Source organism: Fusarium phalaenopsidis (assembly GCF_050370095.1).
Source record: "Fusarium phalaenopsidis strain FUZ10S chromosome Unknown contig_32286, whole genome shotgun sequence".
In the NCBI taxonomy this organism is placed as follows: Eukaryota; Fungi; Ascomycota; class Sordariomycetes; order Hypocreales; family Nectriaceae; genus Fusarium; species Fusarium phalaenopsidis.
The window spans coordinates 3,944,768-3,968,345 of record NW_028145413.1 but is presented as its reverse complement, the minus strand read 5'-3'; the positions used below and the strand labels follow the sequence as shown (position 1 = coordinate 3,968,345).

The 23,578-nt window shown below is 50.0% G+C and overlaps 6 protein-coding genes across 6 annotated transcripts; 2 read left to right on the top strand and 4 right to left on the bottom strand.

Annotated features, from left to right (window-relative positions):
* Nucleotides 1-1,551: 1,551 nt before the first annotated feature.
* On the top strand, nucleotides 1,552-2,373 carry LRP88_03511 (lytic polysaccharide monooxygenase auxiliary activity family 9 protein; the record flags this gene model as incomplete). The annotated part of the gene is made up of 1 exon (XM_083240130.1): nucleotides 1,552-2,373. One exon carries the CDS (start codon nucleotides 1,552-1,554, stop codon nucleotides 2,371-2,373), a length of 822 nt encoding a protein of 273 aa, XP_083105260.1.
* A 248-nt stretch (nucleotides 2,374-2,621) lies between these two features.
* On the bottom strand, nucleotides 2,622-4,417 carry LRP88_03510 (general substrate transporter; the record flags this gene model as incomplete). Its single annotated transcript, XM_083240129.1, has 5 exons — nucleotides 2,622-3,116; nucleotides 3,173-3,363; nucleotides 3,415-3,853; nucleotides 3,911-4,206; nucleotides 4,270-4,417. 5 exons carry the CDS (start codon nucleotides 4,415-4,417, stop codon nucleotides 2,622-2,624), a joined length of 1,569 nt encoding a protein of 522 aa, XP_083105259.1.
* A 5,834-nt stretch (nucleotides 4,418-10,251) lies between these two features.
* On the top strand, nucleotides 10,252-11,886 carry LRP88_03509 (cytochrome P450; the record flags this gene model as incomplete). The annotated part of the gene is made up of 2 exons (XM_083240128.1): nucleotides 10,252-10,366; nucleotides 10,418-11,886. 2 exons carry the CDS (start codon nucleotides 10,252-10,254, stop codon nucleotides 11,884-11,886), a joined length of 1,584 nt encoding a protein of 527 aa, XP_083105258.1.
* A 123-nt stretch (nucleotides 11,887-12,009) lies between these two features.
* LRP88_03508 (FMN-dependent dehydrogenase) lies at nucleotides 12,010-13,299 on the bottom strand (the record flags this gene model as incomplete). The annotated part of the gene is made up of 1 exon (XM_083240127.1): nucleotides 12,010-13,299. One exon carries the CDS (start codon nucleotides 13,297-13,299, stop codon nucleotides 12,010-12,012), a length of 1,290 nt encoding a protein of 429 aa, XP_083105257.1.
* A 3,474-nt stretch (nucleotides 13,300-16,773) lies between these two features.
* On the bottom strand, nucleotides 16,774-18,201 carry LRP88_03507 (uncharacterized protein; the record flags this gene model as incomplete). The annotated part of the gene is made up of 1 exon (XM_083240126.1): nucleotides 16,774-18,201. One exon carries the CDS (start codon nucleotides 18,199-18,201, stop codon nucleotides 16,774-16,776), a length of 1,428 nt encoding a protein of 475 aa, XP_083105256.1.
* A 2,676-nt stretch (nucleotides 18,202-20,877) lies between these two features.
* LRP88_03506 (uncharacterized protein) lies at nucleotides 20,878-22,407 on the bottom strand (the record flags this gene model as incomplete). Its single annotated transcript, XM_083240125.1, has 4 exons — nucleotides 20,878-20,886; nucleotides 20,940-21,060; nucleotides 21,116-21,283; nucleotides 21,332-22,407. 4 exons carry the CDS (start codon nucleotides 22,405-22,407, stop codon nucleotides 20,878-20,880), a joined length of 1,374 nt encoding a protein of 457 aa, XP_083105255.1.
* Between the last annotated feature and the right edge of the window lie 1,171 nt (nucleotides 22,408-23,578).

Below are 23,578 nucleotides of genomic sequence, written 5' to 3'. Positions count from 1 at the left end.
TAGAAAACACATAATCGTCACAGCTATTGTCTTCGTTGATGAAGCTACTATTACCCTACGCGTTAATCGCTTCTACTAATATCTCTATAGGTATTAATTGGGAAGTCATTAATTAATTCGAAATGATTTACATAGTGATAAAGGCGAAATTAATCAATGGCGCATTACTATGTTCCCCTCATGTACCTGCTGACAAATGGGGGGATGTGGAGCTCGGTACGGCCGGGAGGCTCAACACAACTCAAGAGATAGGTGTATGTTTCATTACTGCCAACGGACATCACTGCTTGAGTGTGAGCGGTCCACTAGCTAACCCAATTATAGTTAGTGTCTCGCACTACATTGCGCCATAAGGTACTAACACCGTAACATAAAATATGGCAGCGTCTCTGATAATACCCTAACAGCCCGCGCGTACTGTTTAGCCCTTGTCAGCGAGATAAAATATGAGACCTTCGTCTGCATGTGACTAGCCTCGATAATGCACGCGCATAAGTTCAAATGCGACTAATTCTCCGATGAACTGTACACGTAGCCTATCCCATTGACCTTGTAGACGCTGACGCTTTGCCCACGGTCATCAGATGAAACAAGATGGATAAGATTGCATCGTGGCCTGATGGTCGAAACATGTTTGATCCTACCGCCACGATAATTAAGCTTACTCTCTTGGGCTCAAAGACAAGTCCATGTTGGTTCGCCGAATGCCCAAAACGGTGACGCTTGAGCGCCAACTGGACGAGAATAGCGGCCCTCGATGTCGGTGCTTTGTTATGGCATGCACCCGACTCGACTCCACTAAATTCATTGTTCTAAGCGCTGGCTGGTAATTGGGCCTTGCGGGGAGTTTTGCCTCGCTAACGAGAGGGTCTTTCAGCTGTTTCTGCCGACTGCCAAGAACCAGATGGGGCCGCAGCGCTTACAGGTGGCGGGAGGCTCGGGATCCGTCTGTTGATTCTGTAAAAGTCGTGCCTGTCTTCGCCATTAGAGTTGTAGATTTAAGGGACGCCTACCAAGAAAGGATTGCCTCCAGTAAATTAACTGGCCAAGTCCGTCTCCGTCGGAGCTCAAGTCTTCTCTCTTGTCTCTCACACTGACCGTCAAACGCAGCCCCATGCAAAAGATCAGCATGACATTCTTTGTGGAGAGCCGATCCTTTACAGGGGTCTTGAAACAACAAAGCCCCGCGCCTCATGGACCAATCTGGTTCCTAAACCTCATGTTTTGGTGCGGCCTCCCATGCAGCTATTGAAACGGGCGCCCAATTTGCCTTGGTGAGAATCTTGGCGCGCCAAACCGCATGAGTGAGGCGCTTCCACTTCTTTTCGGCCAACATTTATAAGAACAAGCTCAGTCTCCATCTAAAGACTTGCTTGTACAATCTAGGCAGCTTTTCTCTGACGATTTTCTTCCTTCTATTTCCTTTTTCCATTCCTTCTACTCTCCTTTCCACGCACTCGCTTTTGACAAGCGACTTGCTTCAGACTCTCCTTTAAAACTATACCAAACTTCATTCCTTCTCTTTCCCCTATTTTCCAGACTAAAGCAAACATGTCCCGCTTCATTCTTTTCGGAACTGCTCTTCTGGCTTCTCAGGTTGCCGCCCATGGCTACTTGAACACCTTTATCTTGGATGGTGTCGATTACGCTGGCTACAGCCGCTGGAACCCTTCCCCCGATGCTATCGGATGGAGCTTCTCAACTCCCGATGAGGGACCTGAGATGGACATCTTTAGTCCTGACTTTGTCTGTCGTCGGGAATCTCAGGCCGCTAAGAACTATGGAAAGGTCGCGGCCGGCGGCTCTGCCTCCTTCTTCTGGACCTCGGATGACAAGCAGATCAACCCCAACGGCTGGGCTGAGTCGCATCGGGGACCCGTCATCACATACATCGCTCCTTGCAACGGCGACTGCGCTTCCGTGGACAAGACACAGTTGAAGTGGACCAAGATTGCCGAGGAGGGCGTCGTGTCCGGTCCCGCCAACGCCGGGGGCACATGGGCTACCGACAAGCTTCGCCAGAATGGCGGCGTCAACTCTGCCACTATTCCAGCGTCCATTGCCCCCGGCAAGTACGTCATTCGAAACGAACTCATTGCTCTTCATCGTGCCCATCTCAACGAGCCCGAGTTCTACATGCAGTGCGGCAACATCGAAGTGACTGGATCCGGAACAGATGACCTCTCTGGATCTGGTGTTGTTGCCTCTCAGCTTTACAGCACTTCTGATTCTCAAATCTTTGGCTTCTCCATCTATGACAACCAGGGTTCAACTTGGACTGTCCCTGGCCCCCCTCTGTACACTGGTGCTCAGGCTGCGGCCCAGGTCAAGCCCGCAGTCAGGTTCCGGGCTGCAGTCAGATTCCGGGCGTAAGTCTATCAGAGTGATGAAGCGTTAACAACTATTAAATACCCGGAGTAGAGGAGTTGATTGGAATCATGATTCTTTCTTTATATAGCCAGACTATAAAATTGTCGCGAGCGACGGATATACTAGATGGATACTTTGTACAATATACACGGTTGGGGATTTACCACCTTCTCAAATGCCAGTCGTGCATCAGCACTGCTCTTCCACGTGGCCCTGAACAATGTGAGCAGCCAATGTCGCCACGCCATGACTCAGGCCTTAGAGCCCATGGAGGCCTGTGACATTTGGCTTGCAATCTTGAGCTCGCGCTGCATCTGAGCTGCCAACTTGACATCGAAACCGTTCTCAAAGACCTTTCTGACTTCCTCCAGAGGGAGTCCCTTGACCTCGGGGTAAAAGAAGACGACAAAGAGCCAGCCGAAGAAGCAAATACTTGCGTAGAAGCCAAAGGCACCACTTGGAGTCATGCCCTTCATCATGGAAAGGAACGTAGACGCAATGATAATGTTGCAGCCCCAGCAAGTGACAGTGTTCATCATAGTACCGAGAGCGCGAACCTCGAGAGGCAATAGTTCGGTTCCGACCCAGCCGATGGTTGCGACACCGCTAGCGAAGAAGGCAACGTAAAGGATGATGGTGACGAGAACCACGATGCCGGCCCAGTTGACTGAATCAGCCTGGAGAACGAGGTCCTTGGAGATAGGGATCCAGTGAAAGGCAACCGCGGCAACTACCATGCTCAGAGCCTGGAAGCAGAGTTAGTCTCAAGTCTGTCCCTATGCATTTTTCTCGCGAGTCTTACCATGCCAAGTACAGTCACAAGCAAGATTATGCGACGGCCAGCCTTATCGATAACGACCATGTTGACAAACGTGAACAGAAAGTTGGTGGCACCGACAACGATGGCGACAGCGGTGGGCTTGTTGAAACCGACGAGAGAGAACAAGGTCGCGGAGTAGTACATGAGAGTGTTGAAACCACCAAGTTGGGAAACTAGTTTGTTAGCGAGAGTTCACTTGCTTACGTTCTATAGAAAGAACTCACTAGCCATGACAGTGCATGCAGAGATGAGGGCTCGAAGATTCGAGGGAACGCAATGCAGCTGCTTAAACTGCCACCAAAGAGACTTGTCGGATACAACCTGGGACTCAACCTCAACAGTCCACACAAGTCGATCAACCTTGGCCTTCATCTGCTCATCGGTAGCATCCGGATAGACCTGGCGCAAGCACTTCTCGGCTTCATCTCGCTTTCCATGAGCAATAAGTTGACGGGGCGATTCAGGGCATCGAGGGAGTAAAGCGGCCAAAATGATGGGAGGGATACCTCCGACGGCAACCATGTATCTCCAGCCATGGGGAACATCGGTAAAGGCGGCACCAAGACCATAGGAGACGAGCTGACCAAGAGTGACGCTGAGGTTGTCAAAAGCGATCATGCGACCTCGGTACTTGGCAGGAGCCAGTTCACCGATATAAAGAGGCTATAACAGCAAATATTAGTTACTCTGAACAAGACACAGAACAAAAGGACACCTTACAATGATCATGGCAGCCGATCCGACACCCAGGCCAACAATCAAGCGTCCAGCAGTCATTGCCGCAAGATTGAATGCTGCTGCCTGGATGACTGATCCAATGAGAAACAGGGCACAGCCAATGTAGATTCCCAACTTGCGGCCGTACTTGTCAGCGGGCAGACCAGCGATCAAAGCACCGATGAGGGCACCGCCAGAGGTAATAGAGGTGACCAGTTCCTGCTCATGTGAGTCAAGTTCGTGGCCCAGGTCATCCCCAAGGGTGACGAGCACAGCAGAGATAACACCAGTGTCGTAGCCTGTTTTCCTTGTTAATGATGTTACCGGCGCAAAGGCTGCGTCGCCGAGTTAGGAGATCTCACCGAACAAGAATCCACCCATGGCAACGGTGAAGGTGATCATCCACACGGATCTGGAAGGTTTGGTATCTTCGATAGAATCATCGAAATCAACCATGGTGCTCTGTGACTCTTCGACATGCTCAATCTTTTGCGATGTAGACTTGCCCATCCCATGGCCCTCTGTCGAGGACTTGTGGTCGTGGGTATCATCAGCCGTGTGGGAAGACATTTTCCGAGTGATTCAGAGCCAGCAAAGTGATAAGACAGACAGAGCCAAGGACAAGAATGATGAGCCAGGAGGCAATATCGAATGCTGGATTGCAGACAAGCTTGATGAGAAGAGATATCCCAAAAGCAAGGCGCAAGGCCATATATATAGTCGCATCTTGGCTTACGACTCATGCGCAAATCGCCAGTGTTTTGACTGGGTAGTTTCAGACCATATCTGACCCTTGTCCACCGCGAAACACAACCTTTCCCCCGGCTGGAGCATGCCATCGCCAGTACCGTCTGGGGTCCGGGGTGAGCTAACGGGGGTGGATCACCTCCATTTCATCGATAGCTGGGGGTGGCGTCGGGCCACATGCGGGGTAAAACCTGGAGTTTATGCGCGAATTATTACCCTGCAGAGTCTATAGGGAAGTTATCTCCATCATATTTGGCCCGGTATCACTTGGTTATGCCAAGCCGCCCCGTGGTTGTGCGGTAAGCGTGGCACAGGCCTGATATAACGTGGTTTCATTACCTGGATTCCAACTCGGCGGTCCGCTTATTGTCCAAACAACATCTGCACTCTCCAACCATCACCACTTGCTCGTGGCCTGTGCAACTTGGGTGCGTGCAGATGGCTGCCTCGATAGGCCAGGGATGGTCTAACCCCCTTCCATCACTTCTCCCCGCGGCCGAGCCTCTAGAGGAAGATGAGACTGGGTTTGTCATTGCATCATCATCACCGAAAACTGGATGAGCTAATCCGCAACCAGGTCCGAGACGGGGTTTATTGCAGAGTTCGGCTTCGGCCCACCCCTGGACAATCGGAAGGAAGCCGAGTACTTTATGCACTTCATACATGAACTAGCACCATGGGTAATATCTCCTTTGGCAAGTTACTCCGCATCGTGGGGATAACCTCAGCTTCAGTTTGACGTCTGCGATCCGGCACGACATTTTGGCACAGAGGTTCCTAAACGCGCTCGCCATTTCCCCTTTCTGGCCTATTCGATACTTGCCTTTTCGTCTCGCCAAATAAGCTTGAAGAGCGGAATTCCCGATGATAGCCATGAGACGTATCATAGTCATGCGTTGCGTATCCTCATCCCCATTCTCGATGACCCAATCGGGGCCGTCAATGAGAACGTGCTGGCGGGAATTGTTATATTGCGCTCATATGAAGAGATGACGGGTGAGTTGGTAAGATTCAACTTGTGGCCCGGAAAAACTAACCACTTTTTAGATATGGATGGGAGCACTCATCTTACAGGTAGCTCAAGGCTACTCAACTCCGAGTTTCGCTTCGCAGCTCAAGGAGGACTTGGAGAAGCGGCCAGCTGGGTTGTCCTGCGCCAGGACATGTATGTGTCTCTAACGCGGTCACGGCCGCTCCGCACCAACATGGACAGTTACCGGGACTCTCAGTCCTTTGTCGATACTTGTGACGAATCCCTGGCCAATCGGGTAGTTTTCATCTGCGGCCGGGTATTGGCATACGCTTTCGGACCAGAGTCAAGACTCGATTCCGTTTTGTGGACTGAGCTAAGAGAAGACCTCAGGAGATGGTATAACACAACGCCATGGAAAGTTTTGTCTTGGTCCCCCGGTTCGCCAGCTCGAGAAGATGGCGAGAAGTCTGTGTTCCCTACACTATGGATGGCGCGCCACATACAGGGTACCTGATCCCCTCACGTTCATCCAGGAGGAAACGTTTGCTGATTGCGGTGTACAGTTCTAGGGTATCAGCATTACTACATTGCTCGGATGCTGCTCACCATTTTCGATCCCCAACTGTGGACGCCTGGATTTGATGCAATCCGTTTACGAGCAGCTTCGGATGTAGGCTTTTGGGGAGATGTTCAATGATGATACTTTACTGACCGACATCAGGAATCTGTACGGAAAGACTTGCGGACATTGCTTGGCCTGACCATCAGCAACCCTAATCTGCCCACTGCCTACTTTACAGCACATCACACATTGTACGCCTGTAAGCTGAAATTGCTCCGCATTTTTTGTTGCTAGCCCCTAACATTGGTTGAAAACAGGTGGAGTCTACCTCAAAGATGAGCGTGAGCACCAAGAGGTCTTTAGATTTCTAGAAGACATGTCGAATACCATGGGGTGGCCAACACGAGAGGTGGCTGCACAGCTTCGCAGAGACTGGGGCCTCGACAAGGGGATTCCGGAAAATGCCTCCATTTCTCCGCATCAGTTGAGTGCCCAAAGGCTCTCGGGGGACCAGGCCTGGGATCCGGAACCTGGGGTATGGGGTCAAGGCAGCCCCATGGACGAGGAAGAAAATAGCGTGATGTTGGATTGACCCCTCGTGTGGCGGCATATGCCCCGAATTTGCATAAACCCCTGGTACACAGATATCCTAGCCTTAGTCAGATGACTAGAAAACCCCCTCTTGAAAAAAGAGGGGGCCGGGAGGAGGATGAAGCAACATCATCACTTTTGGCTCCACATCGTGTTGTTTCATATCGTTCTGATCGAATATGCCGTACGCTATCCAACACGTGATTCACTTGGGGTAGGCTAGTGCGAGTCAGTAAGCGAGGTGCGGGCTTGGTTTCCTAGCCAGACTGGGAGGGAAATATCCAGCGAGGCCTCATAACCTGGTCTGGTCTAGCCTCGTGGGGGCAAGACAAGGTTTCTGCCAACTCCAACAAGTTCTTGACCTCGGAATCGGTTAACCGCGTATTGACTACTGGCTACCCTACGGTTGTGAGCATCACACCACGGACGCATTGAGAGGCTAGGAGTATTGGATCTTTGATGTTATTTCGGAGAAAGATGATGTGATCTCTTTCGATACCTCAATATGAGTTCTTTGTGATTAGGAGGACTGGAAATGAACTGAGAATGAACAGGTGATCGATATCACCAAACTTGATGATCCGACCATAGTGGCAGAGGGAATAGGATGGTGACACAACTTGAAATACACTCTCCAATTCGTGATATACTATTCATACAGAAGACTTCCCACAGCAGCTAAATAACGCATCGCTCGGGGATAACATTACTCTTCCATCCTACTCGGCCATCCCCATGAATCGAGGAGATGCTTCCTTCTATCCAAGTGGTTAGTCTGAGAACAGCTCTATGAATCCAAGGCTACTTACGCCAGGTCGGTAGACCACCCAAATTCTGTGGTCGTCTTGTCCAGAATATTGATGACAGCACCTTGTTGACTTCTTTGAGAGCAACGATCTCCGACCATGGAGATTGCCATGCAGGCGGTTCTGGAACCAGGGTCAGCTAGCTGAATAAGAGAAACAAAGTCTAGACTTACATGTGCATCGGGTTGATATTACTCATCGATTCCGCAATTCCACAGATAATCTCAAGATCGTTCCTTACCTGAGCCTGTTTGAGTCAGCTACTGCATGGAAGTCAAGCGTATCAGAGCTGTAAGTTTGCACTCTACTCACATCGATCCAACGAGAGGCCTCCCTCCGAGCTCGGCAGAGACGAGGCACACGAGGGTCATGGACAATCAAGAGTATCCTTGAGAGATGGTAGTACTGAAGCCCTGCAGCAATGCAATCGTTCAGCAGCCAGATCTCGGGGAAAGGTGCCCCATTACATTTCCGTCGTGTCATGACTGGAGTAAAGGAAGCTGGCGTACTCCTCATCCAGGAGGCGGTCGATTCGAGGAGTTCATCGTAGGTGGTCGTATCCTTCCCCTCTCCAAAACAAAACCTGACCACTTCCATCAACTTAAGCAGCATTCTGTTCGTCCTGGAAAAATCATCGCTGGCGTGAGTGAGATGTTCCAGCCCAGACCGGTAGGTGTCTTTATCAACGGGGGCTTGGTTCATAACTGCCAGGAACAACTCTTGCCTCAGACATGCCCACATTACGGCGTCGTGAAACGTGACGGGAACTCGAGTCAAAAGAGGGGACACATGCAGCCGGGACATGTCTAGATGTGGGGAGATCAAGTCTGATGAGACATCGTTGTGCATTGAGGTGGCTGGAGGCATAGGTTAGTAACCTCGCTTTAGCTCATAATATCAAGATAACTTCAGATGAAGGAAGAATAAATTCCCCAAAGTGGAGTGCAGATGGGAAATATCTAACCTTGAAGGTTTTCGCAGAAATGATAGAGTAAAACGGCAGCGTCGAGATGAGACATGTCCATGCCTGACTGGATCATCTGTTGTAAGAAATCATCGTGAGATGGAAGCTGTCGCCTATAGACATCGAGTTCAAGGTTTGAAGCACCGCCTTGAACAGCGTGAAGATGCCCAGCGGCAGCGACCAGAATCAGCTCGAGAAATGCGGGACATGTCACAGCTATCGATGGAACGCATGTTGAGAGGTATCTGGTTGGGTCGTAAGAGTCGAATGCGGGCGCGATATATTTGATATAATGACGGAATAGCTTCGCCCTGGTACGATCGTTGAGTGGCGCAGGTGGTAGGTCGGCATTGGTGGATGTGCGATCATGTGAGAAGGAGTTGGAGCTTGATGGGCTATGATTAGAGCAAGGGTGATATTGATGAGGCCCACCTAAGGCCGCAATGCTGCCGCCAGCGTGTCCTGGCAGGGGCACATGATGCACTCGTTGGCAGGAGAAGATGGACGGTTGTGAGAGGCCAGGATCGAGTCGGGGAGAACTCCCTGATGACCCTTGAATGGGCGAGACGTAATCGCGATCCGTCTGCTGCGCAAGACCCGCAGAACCGGCACTTGAAGCAGTCTCAAGAGATGCTACTGGCTGTTGATCGGGACCGGGCGGGGGGGTGCTGCGATCAAGATTCTGCTGTCGCAGGGGTTGTCGTGATTCCCCATCCGACTCGGCATCGTCATCGTAATACCGAGCAACCTCTAGACTTTGATCGAGAAACTTGAGTCTCTTGCCGGCCGTCTTGCACCAGACCTGGGAGGTGGAAAATTCGGGCTGAGGCTCTCTGATGGATCAATTAGTACTGGCGCATCTTGTATCCTTATCATGTTCCGGCCTAGCCGGCTACTCACCCGGTCTTGGATTTGTGCCGGAAGCGAACCCTGAGATTTCGGTTGCAGTCAATGTTCTTTTTGACGCACTGCGCGCAGGGTTTTCCCCCGTCACCTGCACGATAAGCCAGTCAGGGTACCCGCGACGAACACACTGAACTGTGCAGCTACCAGTACTTACACTTTAGATGTCTATCAAGATGGGATTCCGTCAGACAATGTCGTCACCTGTGAGATCAGAGGGAATGGGACAACTTGCCTCGCACGGCAATTCTAGGAAGGCGATCAGTCCCGGATGATCAGGATAGGCAACTTGGACTTACCTCGCACCCGGGCCTCCGAGGACCGGTGGGCGGCATGGCAGCGAGAAGACGGGACGAAGAGAGAAAGGAGCAAGGGTCGAGAAGCGGGTCTTCAAAGTCAGGGCTTCGCTGTTTATATCCCTTTTTGACCTGTAAGGAAAATGCCCAAGCTCGTGGCGGAGATGGGGGCGGGGTAAATGCGGGGGACGGAGAGAAGCCCTTCGACTCACGAGACAGAGCCTCCGTCTCTCTAGCGTGGGATGCCCAACATGGTAATATCTTGATCAAGATTGGGTCTTTGGTGGTTGACATCCACATTGTGATCGAGGTGTATAAGAAAGGACGCTTGCCATGGCCTCGGTGGTTGTAGTTTACGACTCTGATCAGCACTCCATTTCTAGAACAATTCTACCGCTCTCTAAGCACAAGTGGTGACGGCTTTTTTCCCAGTTGCGTATTTCTCCTCTAACCTCTTTTGTATCGTCTTGTTCAACCGATTGCCTTGATCTGGACCAGAGAAATGTCAGTCTCGGTCGCGTCTCTGGGCACCACGCCGTATGCTGCGGCACTAGGGGTTGTCGCAGTCATCTACTTCCTAATCTACCCATTTGTTGTTTACCTCAGAGACTCCAAAGGTAAAATACACCCTTTTCTTTCTGCGTTGCCTCAATGCTTACCATGCCCAGGTCTTCGACGATTCCCAAACATGTCCACCTTCTCGGGCATGTCCAACCTCCCCTTCATGATCCTCGCTCATGGAGGCGCCCGATCTTCCGCGATGGCCAAGATGCACAAGAAGGAGCCAATCCTTCGAACTGGCCCAAACACTTTGTCCTTTGGTAGTGTCAAGGCTATCAAGGGCATCTACGGCCACGGCACCCCCTGCACCAAAGACGAATCGTACATACTCACGGCTGGAACTCACTTCCACCTGGCCGATGTCGTCGACAAACCCGACCACGCACGAAAGCGAAAGGTTCTCTCCTCCGCTTATGCTCTCAAGAACCTCGAGGAATGGGAATACAAGGTCGCCGACAAGGTGCAGAGAATGATGAACCACTTTGAAAAGTGCTGCACGGCTCCTTTGCCCAAGGGCGTCAAGTACCCCAGCCCAGAGGACGTCAACGTCGACTTCCGCGCTTGGTCCAACTTCTTCTCGCTCGATGCCATTGCCGACATTGGTCTCTCTGAGAAACTAGGCCTCCTCGACCGTGGTCACGACCGAGTCGAAGCGCAGGAGAAGAACGGTACCATTTTCGAAGCCAACCTCCGAGAATGCCTCTATCCCACTGCTCGCAAGCAATCTCTCCTTCTCTGGAGCTACGATAACTACAAGCTGCTTGATAAGATTTCCAACATTATTCCTTACTACAGACGCATGTCCGAATCGAGCCGAGGCTGGGATGCTATTGTCCTCCGACGTGCGAACCTCCGCCTGCAACGCTACAATGCCGGAGAGAAGCTTGATGACTTCTTCCAAGCTCTTATGGAGGACAAGAGCGGTAATCCCCACAACCTCGAATGGGGCGAGGTTGTTGCCGAAATCAACATTATGATGAATGCCGGAAGTGTCACTACTGCCATCGCCCTTGCAAACGTCCTCTACCAGCTGCTTCTCAACCCTGACAAGATGGAGACCCTGCGAAATGAGATCGACTCGGTTTTGGAGCCCGATGAGATGGTTGCTCCTTACGACAAGGTGAAGCATCTCCCTTACCTTCGAGCCTGTCTGGATGAGTCCCTTCGACTTTGGCCTCCTACTCCTCAGAGCCTTGGTCGCAAGACTCCTCCTGAAGGTACAACCATCATGGGTCAGTACATTCCAGGCAACACCACTGTCGGCATCTCAGCCCTCGTGGCACACCGCGACGAAACCGTCTACCCAGAGGCCGAAAAGTACCTCCCGGAGAGATTCCTTGGCGAAAAGGGCAAGGAGCTCCAGTCCTGCTTCATCACCTTCTCAGCTGGTGCCAGAGGTTGCATTGGGCGCAACATCTCCTACCTTGAGCAGGCTGTTTGTCTTGCCTCTATTGTACACAGGTACGAGTTCGCCCTGCCTGCAGGCTTTGAGCTTAAGCGGGAGGAGACAATGAACCACATCTTGGGGGAGATGCCTGTCAAAGTATGGCGAAGAGATCTTGGCGAGGAGGAATGATGGATGAAAAGCATAGAGCATAGCGAACTTGATATTGATTTTGTAATTGAGAACAGAAGGGCGTGAGTTGTACCGCCGCATCATGAATAGATTGAATCAAACTTAAAACGGATCGTCTCCTCATCAGACCAGATCCGACCCCTTGACCAAGATGTTCCTGGTGACTTCATGAATATCACGGAGGCCTGCAAGGTGCATGTTCATGGTCAGATCACCACACATGGCTCGAAGCACATGCCTCACTCCCTCTTCTCCCCCAAGTGCCAACCCATACGCATATGGACGGCCGATGAGGACGCACTTGGCACCCAGAGCAACTGCCTTGATGATATCAGCACCACATCTGATACCACTGTCAAAAATGACATCGATCTTATCTCCAACAGCATCAACAATCTTCGGTAGCATTCCCAAGCTGCTGGCCCCACCGTCCTGCTGTCTTCCACCATGGTTGCTCACAACAATTCCTTGAACGCCCACTTCAACGCACTTCTTGGCATCTTGCACACTTTGGATGCCCTTGAGAACAATAGGTCCATCCCAGTGCTTCTTGAGGAACTCGACGTCTTCCCAAGAGTGTGAGTGTCCGGGGAATACAATTTTGGCCCATTCTCGGGCCGCCGGGCCAAGGCTGGCTCCAGTTGTTCCGCCTTGAGCTGACTGATACACCCCACTGGGTGCACTGGAAATGTCGTATCCATGCTTTTCCTTGAACTGCTTTTGGAAAACGGGATCTGTTAAACCGATTTCGACGCCAATATGATCTGGGTGGATGAATGGATTGTACCCATTGTCCAGATCGCTGGGACGCCATCCAAGCACATAAGTATCGAGTGTGACGAACAATGCAGTGTAGCCAGCAGCCTGGGCCCGCTTCAAGAGGGAGATGGTGATGTCGTCATGCTCACGGCTTGGCCAGTAAAGCTGGTACCATCTGGGAGCACCTGCGCCGTTTGCGGCTGCCACATCCTCGATGCTTGTGCTTGATGCTGTGCTCAAGATATATGGAATGCCAAGGGAGGCAGTCGCTCGGGCAGTCGCAGCCTCTCCCTCAGGATTAAAAATCTTTTGCACACCAATCGGCGCGATAGCAACTGGGAAGGGCAGGGTTTGACCGAGAACCGTTGTCGTCGTGTCTGAAAACCTCTCGTTACCAGCATCATCCTTTCGGCTGGGCACTAGGCGCCTAGGCACAATGGACCAGCGTGTGAAGGAGGTGAGATTGTTTCGATATGTTGACCCAGCTCCGCAGTTGCCGTGGATGTAGCCCCATGAGGTTGCTGAGAGTACATCCTTGGCCATAGGTTCCCATTCTGATGACTGAAAGGTGAGTGGAGGTCGAGCAAAGTGAAGTCCAGCATCAAAGATGGACTTTTCATATTCGAGAACATCAGAGCTTGTTATAGGGGCCATGGTGAATGATTGAAACGCAGATAGAGAAAATTGGTTGATGATGCAATTCTTGGCACAGGTTGCAGTCGAAACCCTTTTATCTTCATGAATCATACCTATTACCTCGGTTAGCTACCATGGCGCGACAATTACATCATGGCTTTGAGAGTATTTTGTATCCTTTCATCATCAATTGAGTTTCTAGCTGAGGAATTCCCCGATAAAAAGGCAAAACAAGACTTAAAGAAGTATAATGACGTCGAAGATAACAGAATACAATGGGGCTCAACGGGAACTTCGGAAGGGTCGGCTAGAGTGTGGATCTTGGAGATCAAGATACGAACTTTGCGTCAAACTGTGGATATTGATGAATTGATAACATCTATTGCGATTACTCAAAGAGAAAACACATGCCTGAGAACATGGCTCTGTATGGCCCATGGCCGACTGGAGCTAGCAATCACCCTTTTCGCCTCAAGCTAGCCCCGACAACCTACGGGGTTACAATCCTGCTCCCTTGTTTTCGGCATTGTCTCCCAAAATGTGTCATATTAGCATTCCGCGTTGAGAAATGTCGGAATTACTACTTTCTAGTCCAATGGAGTGTAGGTACCGAAGTTCTGGCACCCCAGTTACGTGTGAAGATGATGAGGTGAAGAAGAAGGTGAGGTTGAAGGGTATGTTAGGGTTAAAATGTAAGACCCAATAGGCTTCTGAGGTGGCAACCCTTTTTATTTTATTAGTCAGAGATACAAGAAATTCTGAGTATGAAATTACAATAACGTACATGTATAGCAAGTGGATCAGGCAAGCAAGTGGATCAATTTGCCCAATAAAGGGATTTATACCTAAGATTATATTAATTTAAAAATTTCTAAGAAAATCAGGCTAAGCCTAAAATAGATAAAATTAAAAGTTTAAGTATATTATATAATAAGCTATTAATTTTAAACTTTATATATTTTTAAAAAAAATTATAGTTAATTAGTATTTAAAAAGTCTATTTATACTATATAAATAGCTATTACTCTATAAAGAAATTTTTCTAAAAGTCTAAAAAAAATATAGATAGCTTATTTAGTAATTTAATATCTAATATAACTCTTTTTAAGCTAGTAGCTATTTTATGGCTATTTTAATTAGGTTTAGAAATCTCTGCTTTTAGTGCACAGTATACATAATCCACTTGCTTGTCTGATCCACTTACTATGCATGTACGTTAAGAAATATTCGTGAACAGAGTTCCTTACTCCAAGATAGGTCCTTCTGTTATGTCTAATATTTTGGTGATATTGTTACTATAATAGTATTTAATATTTTATCCTGCAGTTGCTCACAAAAGAGTTGAAACCTACAATACCGACGCACCTGGTTAGGTCATTTCCCTCTTCAATACGACAGGCATAGTTAACGGTTCACTATTTTATTAGCTGCCTCTTGCTAGAAGCATCTTTCGCATTTGACTCCTCTAACTCCTACCGTGACGATGTAGTTGGATTTCAACCCCGTTGACATACTAGACACCGCTGATGTCACTCACCTGCGACTCAAGCAGGCGTGTTCATCCCCTCAAATTATAGCCATTGATTTGAAAATCTGATAACCATGATATCCTTTATAGAGCACCCCAAGACAATAGTAGATTCTCCAATGACATAGAAAAGCTCCACAAAATACCCGTCACGAGGTCTAGACTCGGAGGGAAGCCACAGGAGGTTCTGTCCCGAATACTGGATTCAAGACCTGTCAGCACTCAGAGTGAACTTGCTGTTCGTTTCTGGTACTCCGGTTGGCGTCAATGGTAGATCCCTGCCGACGAGTGTAGTCTCATTCAATGAAAATGGGCCACTGGTCGTGTAGAGAGTCGTGTTGTCAGAACTGAACGAGAGGCTGTATATGTCACAGGCTATTGGGATTTGTTTCAAACGTTGACGTGTTCGAACCGACCAAATGGTGATATATCCATTATTTCTCTGGACAGATGCAACGAGGTTCGAGTCCTGCGAGAAGGCAATCAAGCGGGCACGGCCAGCGGATCGTAGCAGATAGTCAGAGTCGCCTATTTCCCAGATGAGAATTCCATTTCCAAGTACCAAGGCTAGGAATTTCATTCTAGGTGCCACGGCTAGGCTGTGGAAGCGCGGTAGTCCATAACACCGCAGGAAGATGCGCTCGTAGGTTCCCTTCTCCCATTGCCAGCCCTCGATGATTCCATTCTTGTGTACAACGACCAGGCGGCGTGAATCAGCTGCGAAAACAAGAGAACGAGGGTGGTTGCTGGCACTAACCAGTGTGTGTACACACTTCCCTGTCTCTGTCGACCAGATCTGGACGAGGCCATCTGCTGACGCCGCAGCCAAGAGTGTCGCATCAGGAGAGAATTCCGTTAGTTCCCCCCATTCGATGCTCCCTTCAAGTATTGATTGGCGACGTCCCGTCTCAGCGGACCAAAGACTGATCTCTGTGCGCGATCTTGCTGCTGTAAGGTTCGAGTTTGCCACAAAGTGCACTGATAGTATTTGGTCGTCCGAGATACTCGTGGAAGCCCGTGGAGTTGTAGACCAGATCCGCACGCAGCCATCGAAGGAACCGGACGCGATCAGCCTCAAGTCTGACGAGAAAGCTGCTGAGGTTGCGTTGTGAGCGTTGATGCTCCACGTTTCCTCGGTCGGTGAGAACTGACGGAAGTGAATGTCTCTGCTCGACGCCATGGCCATCATTTCGAGGTCTGGTGACCAGGCAGCTGAGAAGATGCGGTCCTGTAGCTCGTTGTAGACTTATAGACAGCCACCTCCTTCAACTGACCAGATACGAACTATTCCATTTCGCGATGTCGACGCAATCCGGCATGAGTCTGATGAAAAAGCCACTGATGTAACCCCCCTCTCGTAACTGTCCAGGCTTCGAATATGTTGACCGTTGTGAATTGACCAAACTCGGACATGGTCATCTAGTGACCCTGAGGCAATCATGCTTCCATTTGACGAGCAGGCACACACCTCGACTGGCGAAGTATGGCCTTCGAGGGTGTGAATGGTAGTAGCGGTTGCAACTGACCAGACTCGAACATAAGTATCATCTGATCCGGAAATAAGGGCCTTTGAGTCAGGAGAAAAGACAACGGAGCGGACCGTGTTATTATGCCCAGTAAATGTTTCAAGTTGATCGCCGGTCTGTACTGACCAAAACCTGACGGTACAATCTTTTGAACCAGATGCTAGGAACTTGGAATCGTGAGAGAAGGCAACCGAGTAAACGCTGCTGCCGTGTCCTTCGAGCGTTTGAAGATGCTCCCCCGTGTCGGCCTCCCAGATGCGCACCGTTGCATCATCCGATGCAGACGCTAGAAGCCGTGAGTCAGGGGAGAAGACCGCATCAAAGACCATGGCTCGGTGGCCCTCAAGCGCCATCAAAGCAGCAGACCAATCTTGGTCCACCTTGGGAAAGAGAGTGATATATGGAGACATATCCTCTGTAAAAGTTTGACGGATGACGCTATTCACCGGACTGAAGATAAGCGCCGGAGAATAGAGCTGCAATGGCACCTGGGAGGCAATGTGTTTGTGAGCCAAGACGAAGCGCCTTGCACCTTCCAGAAAAGAGAGCACTTCTGATGCCGATTCGAACTGCTATAAATGAGCGCTGATCAGGGTTACTACGCTTGCAGTTTGAACATACCTGCGCCAGGCTTTGCAGCATGGAGATCTGAGCAATTGTGTCAGAAACTTGGCCGAGAATACTGAGAGCCTCCAGCCAGTGGAGGACATGTATCCTGAGGAACTGGTGAATTCTGTCACCGTCACGGATTCGAGCCTGGCTGTTCCTAAGATGATGGACCCAGTAGAGGCACGCATGCTGAACCTCCTCTGGCAGACAATTCGTTTTGAATTCGGTGCTGATGCCGCAACAGGAGATCCCAGGCCACTGGAAATTGCAGATATTCTTCTGCAGGGGATTCCGTGTCGTCAGCACATCTAGACACTGGAATGCCAGTTCTTTGTGGGTGTCAGCCTCATTTATCTGGAAATCGGCGCTACCCGGATTCTCAGCGTTCAGCAGGAAGTCGCGAAAGGACAAGTGAAAGAGCCGCACAACGCCGTCAGGTGTGTTAGGGACGCTTAGCACGGAAGGCAGTGAGTCGAGCGTCTGGTCAATAAGGTTGTGGGGAATGTCTAGCAGGCGCCCGAGGCATCCTATAGAGAGCGGCGTCTGTAGAAGAATCAGGGGCCCTATAATGGCACGGAATTGCTGCAGGACGTGATCTTTGTCTCGGCTGGAGCGGTGAGCAGTGAGCGGGTTCAGTGCAGACTGGTACGTGGCGCTGATATTGCCACCGATGTCGTTACGGACAGTGAGATCATGCAAGACCTTTGCTAGTTGGTCATCTGGGCTGCCCAAGGCACGATCCCCGATGACACGCATCATTGTGGCCGCAATGATGAACAGCGGAGAGGCACTTCGGGCGAGAATCGCAATATGGAGGGGGTTGGGCCAATCCAGTAACAGGTGTCGGTGCATAGGCACAGTGCGGTTGAACGAATCCCGGATGAGCTTGACTTCATGCATCAGATATATAAAAAGATCGGTTTCCACGTGAAGCGGAGGAACCTCATGCAGGATCAATGATTCGTAGACACCCTCGTGACCCGAGAACCCGAGTCGGATGGGCAGCTCTGGCCTGCTGGTGACGAGAACCTTGAGTCTAGCCGAGTTCAGGCTGTTCGCCTGTGTAAAGGCGGATATGATGATCCTGATATCCTGGTCCGAGCCACACTCATCCAAGGAATCGATGATGAGAATGAGGCTCTGTGATTGTGCTTGGATCCGAGACAGGGGCTCCACAACAAGCTTTTGAAACTGCTCCTTGAGAGGCTTTTGCGAGATGGATGGCTCAGCTTCAAGGACTCGGATGATATGTGGCAAGGCGGCGGGATACGCATACGCAAGTTAATATGCGATGGTCGAGAATAGTAGTGTAGAAGCTGAGCGATCATGCTCGCCTCTTTTGAAGAAAAAGCTGGCACCGAGGCTTCCTATAGAACCAAAATACGCGGCCAAGGTCCGCGAAATGGTCGATTTCCCGGTCCCTGCCATGCCATTCAGCCAGTACAGTGGTTTTGTCTGAGGATCTTGAGCCCATTGGCGTATTTGGGAGAGAAGGTCGAGCCTGGTTTCAGGGTGGCATCTTGGAGCGTGTTCATTCTGGTGCGAGTTGTAAGATGCGCCTGAGGCTGTGGGGAGCTTGGAAAGGGCCATCTGGTTATTGGTATCGAGAATGATGGCGCTGGAAAGACATTAGAGTGGCTCTGTGGTGTGCATAAGAGTATCGGGGGCGCAATATACCACTGATCAATTTGCAGACCTGCATCCATGATGTCCATCCAGGATTGGATATCGCTAATCAGTTTGACCACTTCTGAACTGCTGAACGGCCATGTAAGGGCTCGAATTCCCAGCAGGTTCCTGGCTGAATGTCTTTTTCTTGGCTTCAGCTTCTCGTGAGCCTGGAAAAGATGTCCACAGCAGGCATCAACAGCCTGGCATACGTTGTTTGACACGGAGAGTTTGGCGCCATTGCGTCCCTTGAGGAGATTCCGGTGGCCCTGAACTATTACCTGCAGCGCCTCAACCTGCCTTTGCAGGCGTTGGATATCCGCCGCGGCATTTTTGACGGAGGCCGAATACTCGACACACCACCCGACGATCTTGGCCGACAACTCAATGATGGTGAGGCAGCTGGAGACCAAGCCCAGTGCTTCCGCCATGATAGGCAGGCTTGAGAGGAAAAGAGGGCGATTGGGCCCGGGAAAGAGGGTGAAACAGGGGAGTGAAGGTATCACGCCAAGGGCGCCAGCCTGGTCTCCCACCTTTATGGCTCAGGACCTACGGTGCTTTGTCGATCTGTATCGGCGCTTAGCAATGCAGGGTCTGTCTGCATGGATACCTGAGGCTTTGGCGAGAGCAAAATTCCACAGGTGCGATGTAAACTACGCCGTAAACTTCACGCAACGCTCATAATTTAGTTGCCTGTTCGAATATTACTAAAGATTAGCCACTCTAGAATAGATACGTCCAACGGAAATGGCACAGATGCTCAAGGGTTTTGTCTGAGTCTACCGACTTGCAACAATTTATCAGATCATGCTCAGGTCCCTCGCACTTCCGGAGCCTGAGTTTAACAAGTAACCAACCAGAGAATATCTTTATTTTACCCCCCACCGCAAGACCGCATTTCTCAAATCTGCCGCCAAGACCCAGGCCGGAAGAGAGAGGATTCTGGGCAAGTGGCCGGCTTTAATTGGGCAAGCTCGAGAAGCTGAAAGTTGTTGTGGCTTGAAGGAGGCACTTAATGCGCCTCAACCACTGGGCGACTAATATCAGGGGGCATGTATTGTGATTGACTGATATGCCTGATGACTACGCTTACCTTGACACATGAATTAGTTGCCTAGCTGCTAGTAAATGAGCATCTTGTTCCTTTCTCAGTGTAATAGCATCGAGCACTAGATAAAGAAATGCGGTATGGACAAAGCATCCTTTGGACATGATCGCATTAGTATTCTTTATTATAGTTGAAGTCCGGCCCTTGATGGGTTAACTGAGCCAGAAGATCGAACTTTGAAACAGCAAAGTAGAGTCATCAGCACAACAAGCGGTGTCTCGTCATTATTTTAGGCTGGCGTGAGGTTGTGGCGTTTGTCTGGGTGTAGAAATGACCGATACGTCCAGGGAATTGGAGTGATAGCGTTGGGCCTGAGATGTTGAGAGGAACAAGGCAAAGAAAGCACATCGCGTGAAGAATATATTATCAAGAGTCTTCAATTGTGGTGCATACACTGAGCGGACCATATTTCACCTTGGGCGATAACATGGGTAACCTTTCTGCATCCATGTTATCCACAGAATTGGGCAACCATCCTGGAGACAGAGAGAACCAGTCGTTAGCGGGACGGCCGGGGATGCAGACATAACGAATAATGATGAAAAGCTGGGCTTTAATCACACTGTCCAAGTGAATTAAAGATGTCTATTTTCGCAAAAATTCAGTGGAACACTTACACCCTCTTGCTGCATCTATTCTCGGGTTCTCGATGACCCGACACTCCAACCTGCTCAAGCTCGTTGGTTCCAAAGTTCGGCGTTCTTATATAATTACTCCGACCCCTGGCAAATGTTGAACTTCTCATGTCACACGCTTTAGAGCGATCAAGGTTAAGTAAAATCCAAATGGCATTGGATTCACTCCCGCAATAAAAATAAATATATAGTTATTTCATAAAACTCTCATTCATGAAGTAGCTTCCAGTCAGTAAACACGGGTAGTTTCAACGTCTTCGTCGATAACGTGCCGTCAGCCAGAGGCCCAGCTTCACAGATGGCACCAGCCCCGGGAGGATAGCGCAACGTATTTGAAATCCCAGCAATTCCTCATACGATGAAAAATTCAGAACAGGTGTCACCCTTGAGCCTGCATAGATTCCATAAGGGCGGTTCATAGCAAGCGGCCAGATGTCGTCAAGGGGGGTACTCTGTGTGATGAGCAGCGCCCCTACGTCATCCCACAGGACACTTCCAAGCACTCTCACATTTCCCTCGTAGTTAGGACGCCTTCGATTTTCAGGTTTTGTTTTGGGATCAAAATCTGGGTCTACTGCTAGGACGAATTTTTCACCGCCCTTGACAGGGTCGAGGTACGATTTCATGACGTCTTCGTCGATGACCAGAAACGCCCTCTTGTGGGCACCGCGAGCATCCTCTGAGTTGATGTGTTTGTGGAAGTGCCTAAAGTTAGATGTGAGATTGCCAGAAATCGGGCTCTTGATGAAGGTCAACTTACTTCTTGGCAGCCTCAATATCCCCGTCAGGAATTTCAAGCTCTTGGCCATCCAGCCAGTGAATCTTGCAGGCAGCACGGACATCGTCGATAACCTTCACATCTCTGCCCCAATCGGAGATGTCCGACTCAAACTTAGCCTTGAAATCGTTCCATGCCTCAGAAGTGTGGCTATGGCACAGCCGATACGCGACGAAACCACATCTCCGATTGCCATACCCCAAGTATGTCTTTGTCAGATCCAACCAAGGGTCGAGCTCTAGTTCTTGAGGTTCTCCACGCAGTTCTCTTCGGGATTGAGCCTGTGCGTCGAGCTGGCTGTGGCACCGGATTAAGAGACGCGCGGGGTCATTGCTCTCCAGCTCGATTGGACTCATTCCTAGTCTTTCATAGGTCTTGTATTCTTCTTTCCGTCTAAGATACCACCAACGCCCAATGTAGTCGGATTTTCGTTTCAAAAGGTGGAGGGAAAAGGAAATGGGCTTTTCACGGAAGCCTCCCGGTGGTTCCGAGCCCAGTGGTCTCTGAAGCGGTATATTGCTACCTTTGTATCCTTCCATTGGTAGGGATATCGTGTAATCAGCATGGGCGCCGTTAACGAGAAGGTCGTAAATCTTGTTGGTCAGATCCCACTGTACCTCGTCAACGTCACTTTCATGTGTTGGGTTGTGGGAGGCGAGCTGGTCTAGCACTGGTTGCCGAAGACGTTCGATGTGCTCAGTGACCCATCCATGGGCCATCTCACACATGGAGTCAAAGTGAGATTTGGTATGCTGATACCAGAGGGTGGTCAACGATATCTCCTTGAAATCGCCGCCGTCGGCCGCCAATCTTCGACAGGCGTTGACGGCTTCCTCGCAGTCGTGCAGGTCGTCCCAAATCCGATTGTAGACAGTCCGCATAGCCTTTTTCATCCAGCCTTCGTTCAGGTATTGGAAGACGTCGATGACGGCCACGATGTAACGACAAGCCATTGGAAAATTCCACATATTGTCAAGATCCAGTTCCTTCCAGCGTCTCTCTGACAAGGGTGGAATGCCCTCCCATAACCTCTTCTTCATGGTATAGAGTTCAGTAGCGATAGGTGGAAGTTTTTCGTCGTCCTTGGTGAGGTTAAGCCGGCTAGCGATAGAAGTGATCGCGGCCTGCCCGAGATGATGATACTCAGCAGGCGCCCACTGAGAATAAGGTTTGGTCATGTTGGCCAACTCCTCCTTCGTGACCAGTGGCAGAATCGTTTGGCGGCCCTCAGGGAGATGTCCCCCTCTGGCGAAGGATAAAAAAGCGGCAACCATTTGAGGCTCTATCGGGAGATCCGAACTCCAAAGCCCAATCCCTTTAAGGGGATTTCGATTATAAAAGACTTTCTTGATAATGGGGAGGGGAATATTCCCTCGTTTGACACCTTCTTCTCTGGCATGCCCAGACGGAGACGTGTCATTCTCGGCGAGGGCCATGTCCAGGCGTAGCCAGAATTCGGACAGCGAATGGTCAGGTTCGTCAGACATAGTGAGCGATTTTACTTGACGTGCGGCAGGGAAAGAGTTTTGCGTGCATATAATAGGCTAATAGGCTAATATATAGCTCGGCCTCTGTAGTCGACAGATCTTGGGGTTGCCGTGAGTAGAGTTGTAGCTATGCTCGTAACATTCAGGAGAGTGAAAAAAGATTCCCTTTTGTCAATGCCTCGGGTTTTACTCGGTTCTTAACCCAGACCCCCTGGCCGACCCTCGCTTCACGTGGCGAATGAAAGAGGAAATGCCCGAGCGTGTGTGGACAACCAACAACCTCGTATGACATGGTGTTTCCATTCACGCTTAAATATAAACCCCACCGCTTCAAGGTGAATTTATCATGAGCCCAATGAGAAGCCCGTGGGGTTCATTGACTATAACTTGGACTTCTTTGTCTATAGTTGTGGGTTTTTTAAATATAAATATTGAGCGAACATTTCCAGACGTCGCCCGAGATGTTGCACCTCATTGCTGACACTATGCCGGACCTTCCGTAATGATTCCGCTTGTTGCCTCCTCAACTCTTCACAGCAACTGTGTTGGTGAAGGGATCAGTAACTCGGAAGCTGTTTGTAATCTCGGCTCAGGGGTGTCCATGGACCACAACCAACCAACAGTTGCCACAACCTTATTTCTTCCGTTAACCGAGGCTTGGCTGAAAGTCAAAAAGTGCACAGCATTATTGTCCCTTGATAACCTACGGAATTGCCTCCGATTTGGAGGGCGTTTGCGATCACTGGGCATCGGTATGAAAAGCCTATGTCGACACATCACCACTAAGACGGACTAGGCCACAATTCTTAAGTGGATGGAAGAGAGCTTTGTTAATTAGGTAGGGTGATATAACAGCTGTATTATCTCTGGCGGGGAGAAACAGAAGAGCGTCCACTTATATGTAATTTGTCGGTGAGGGTAGTCATGTGCCACACTCGATAATTCCAGTTTTCGTATA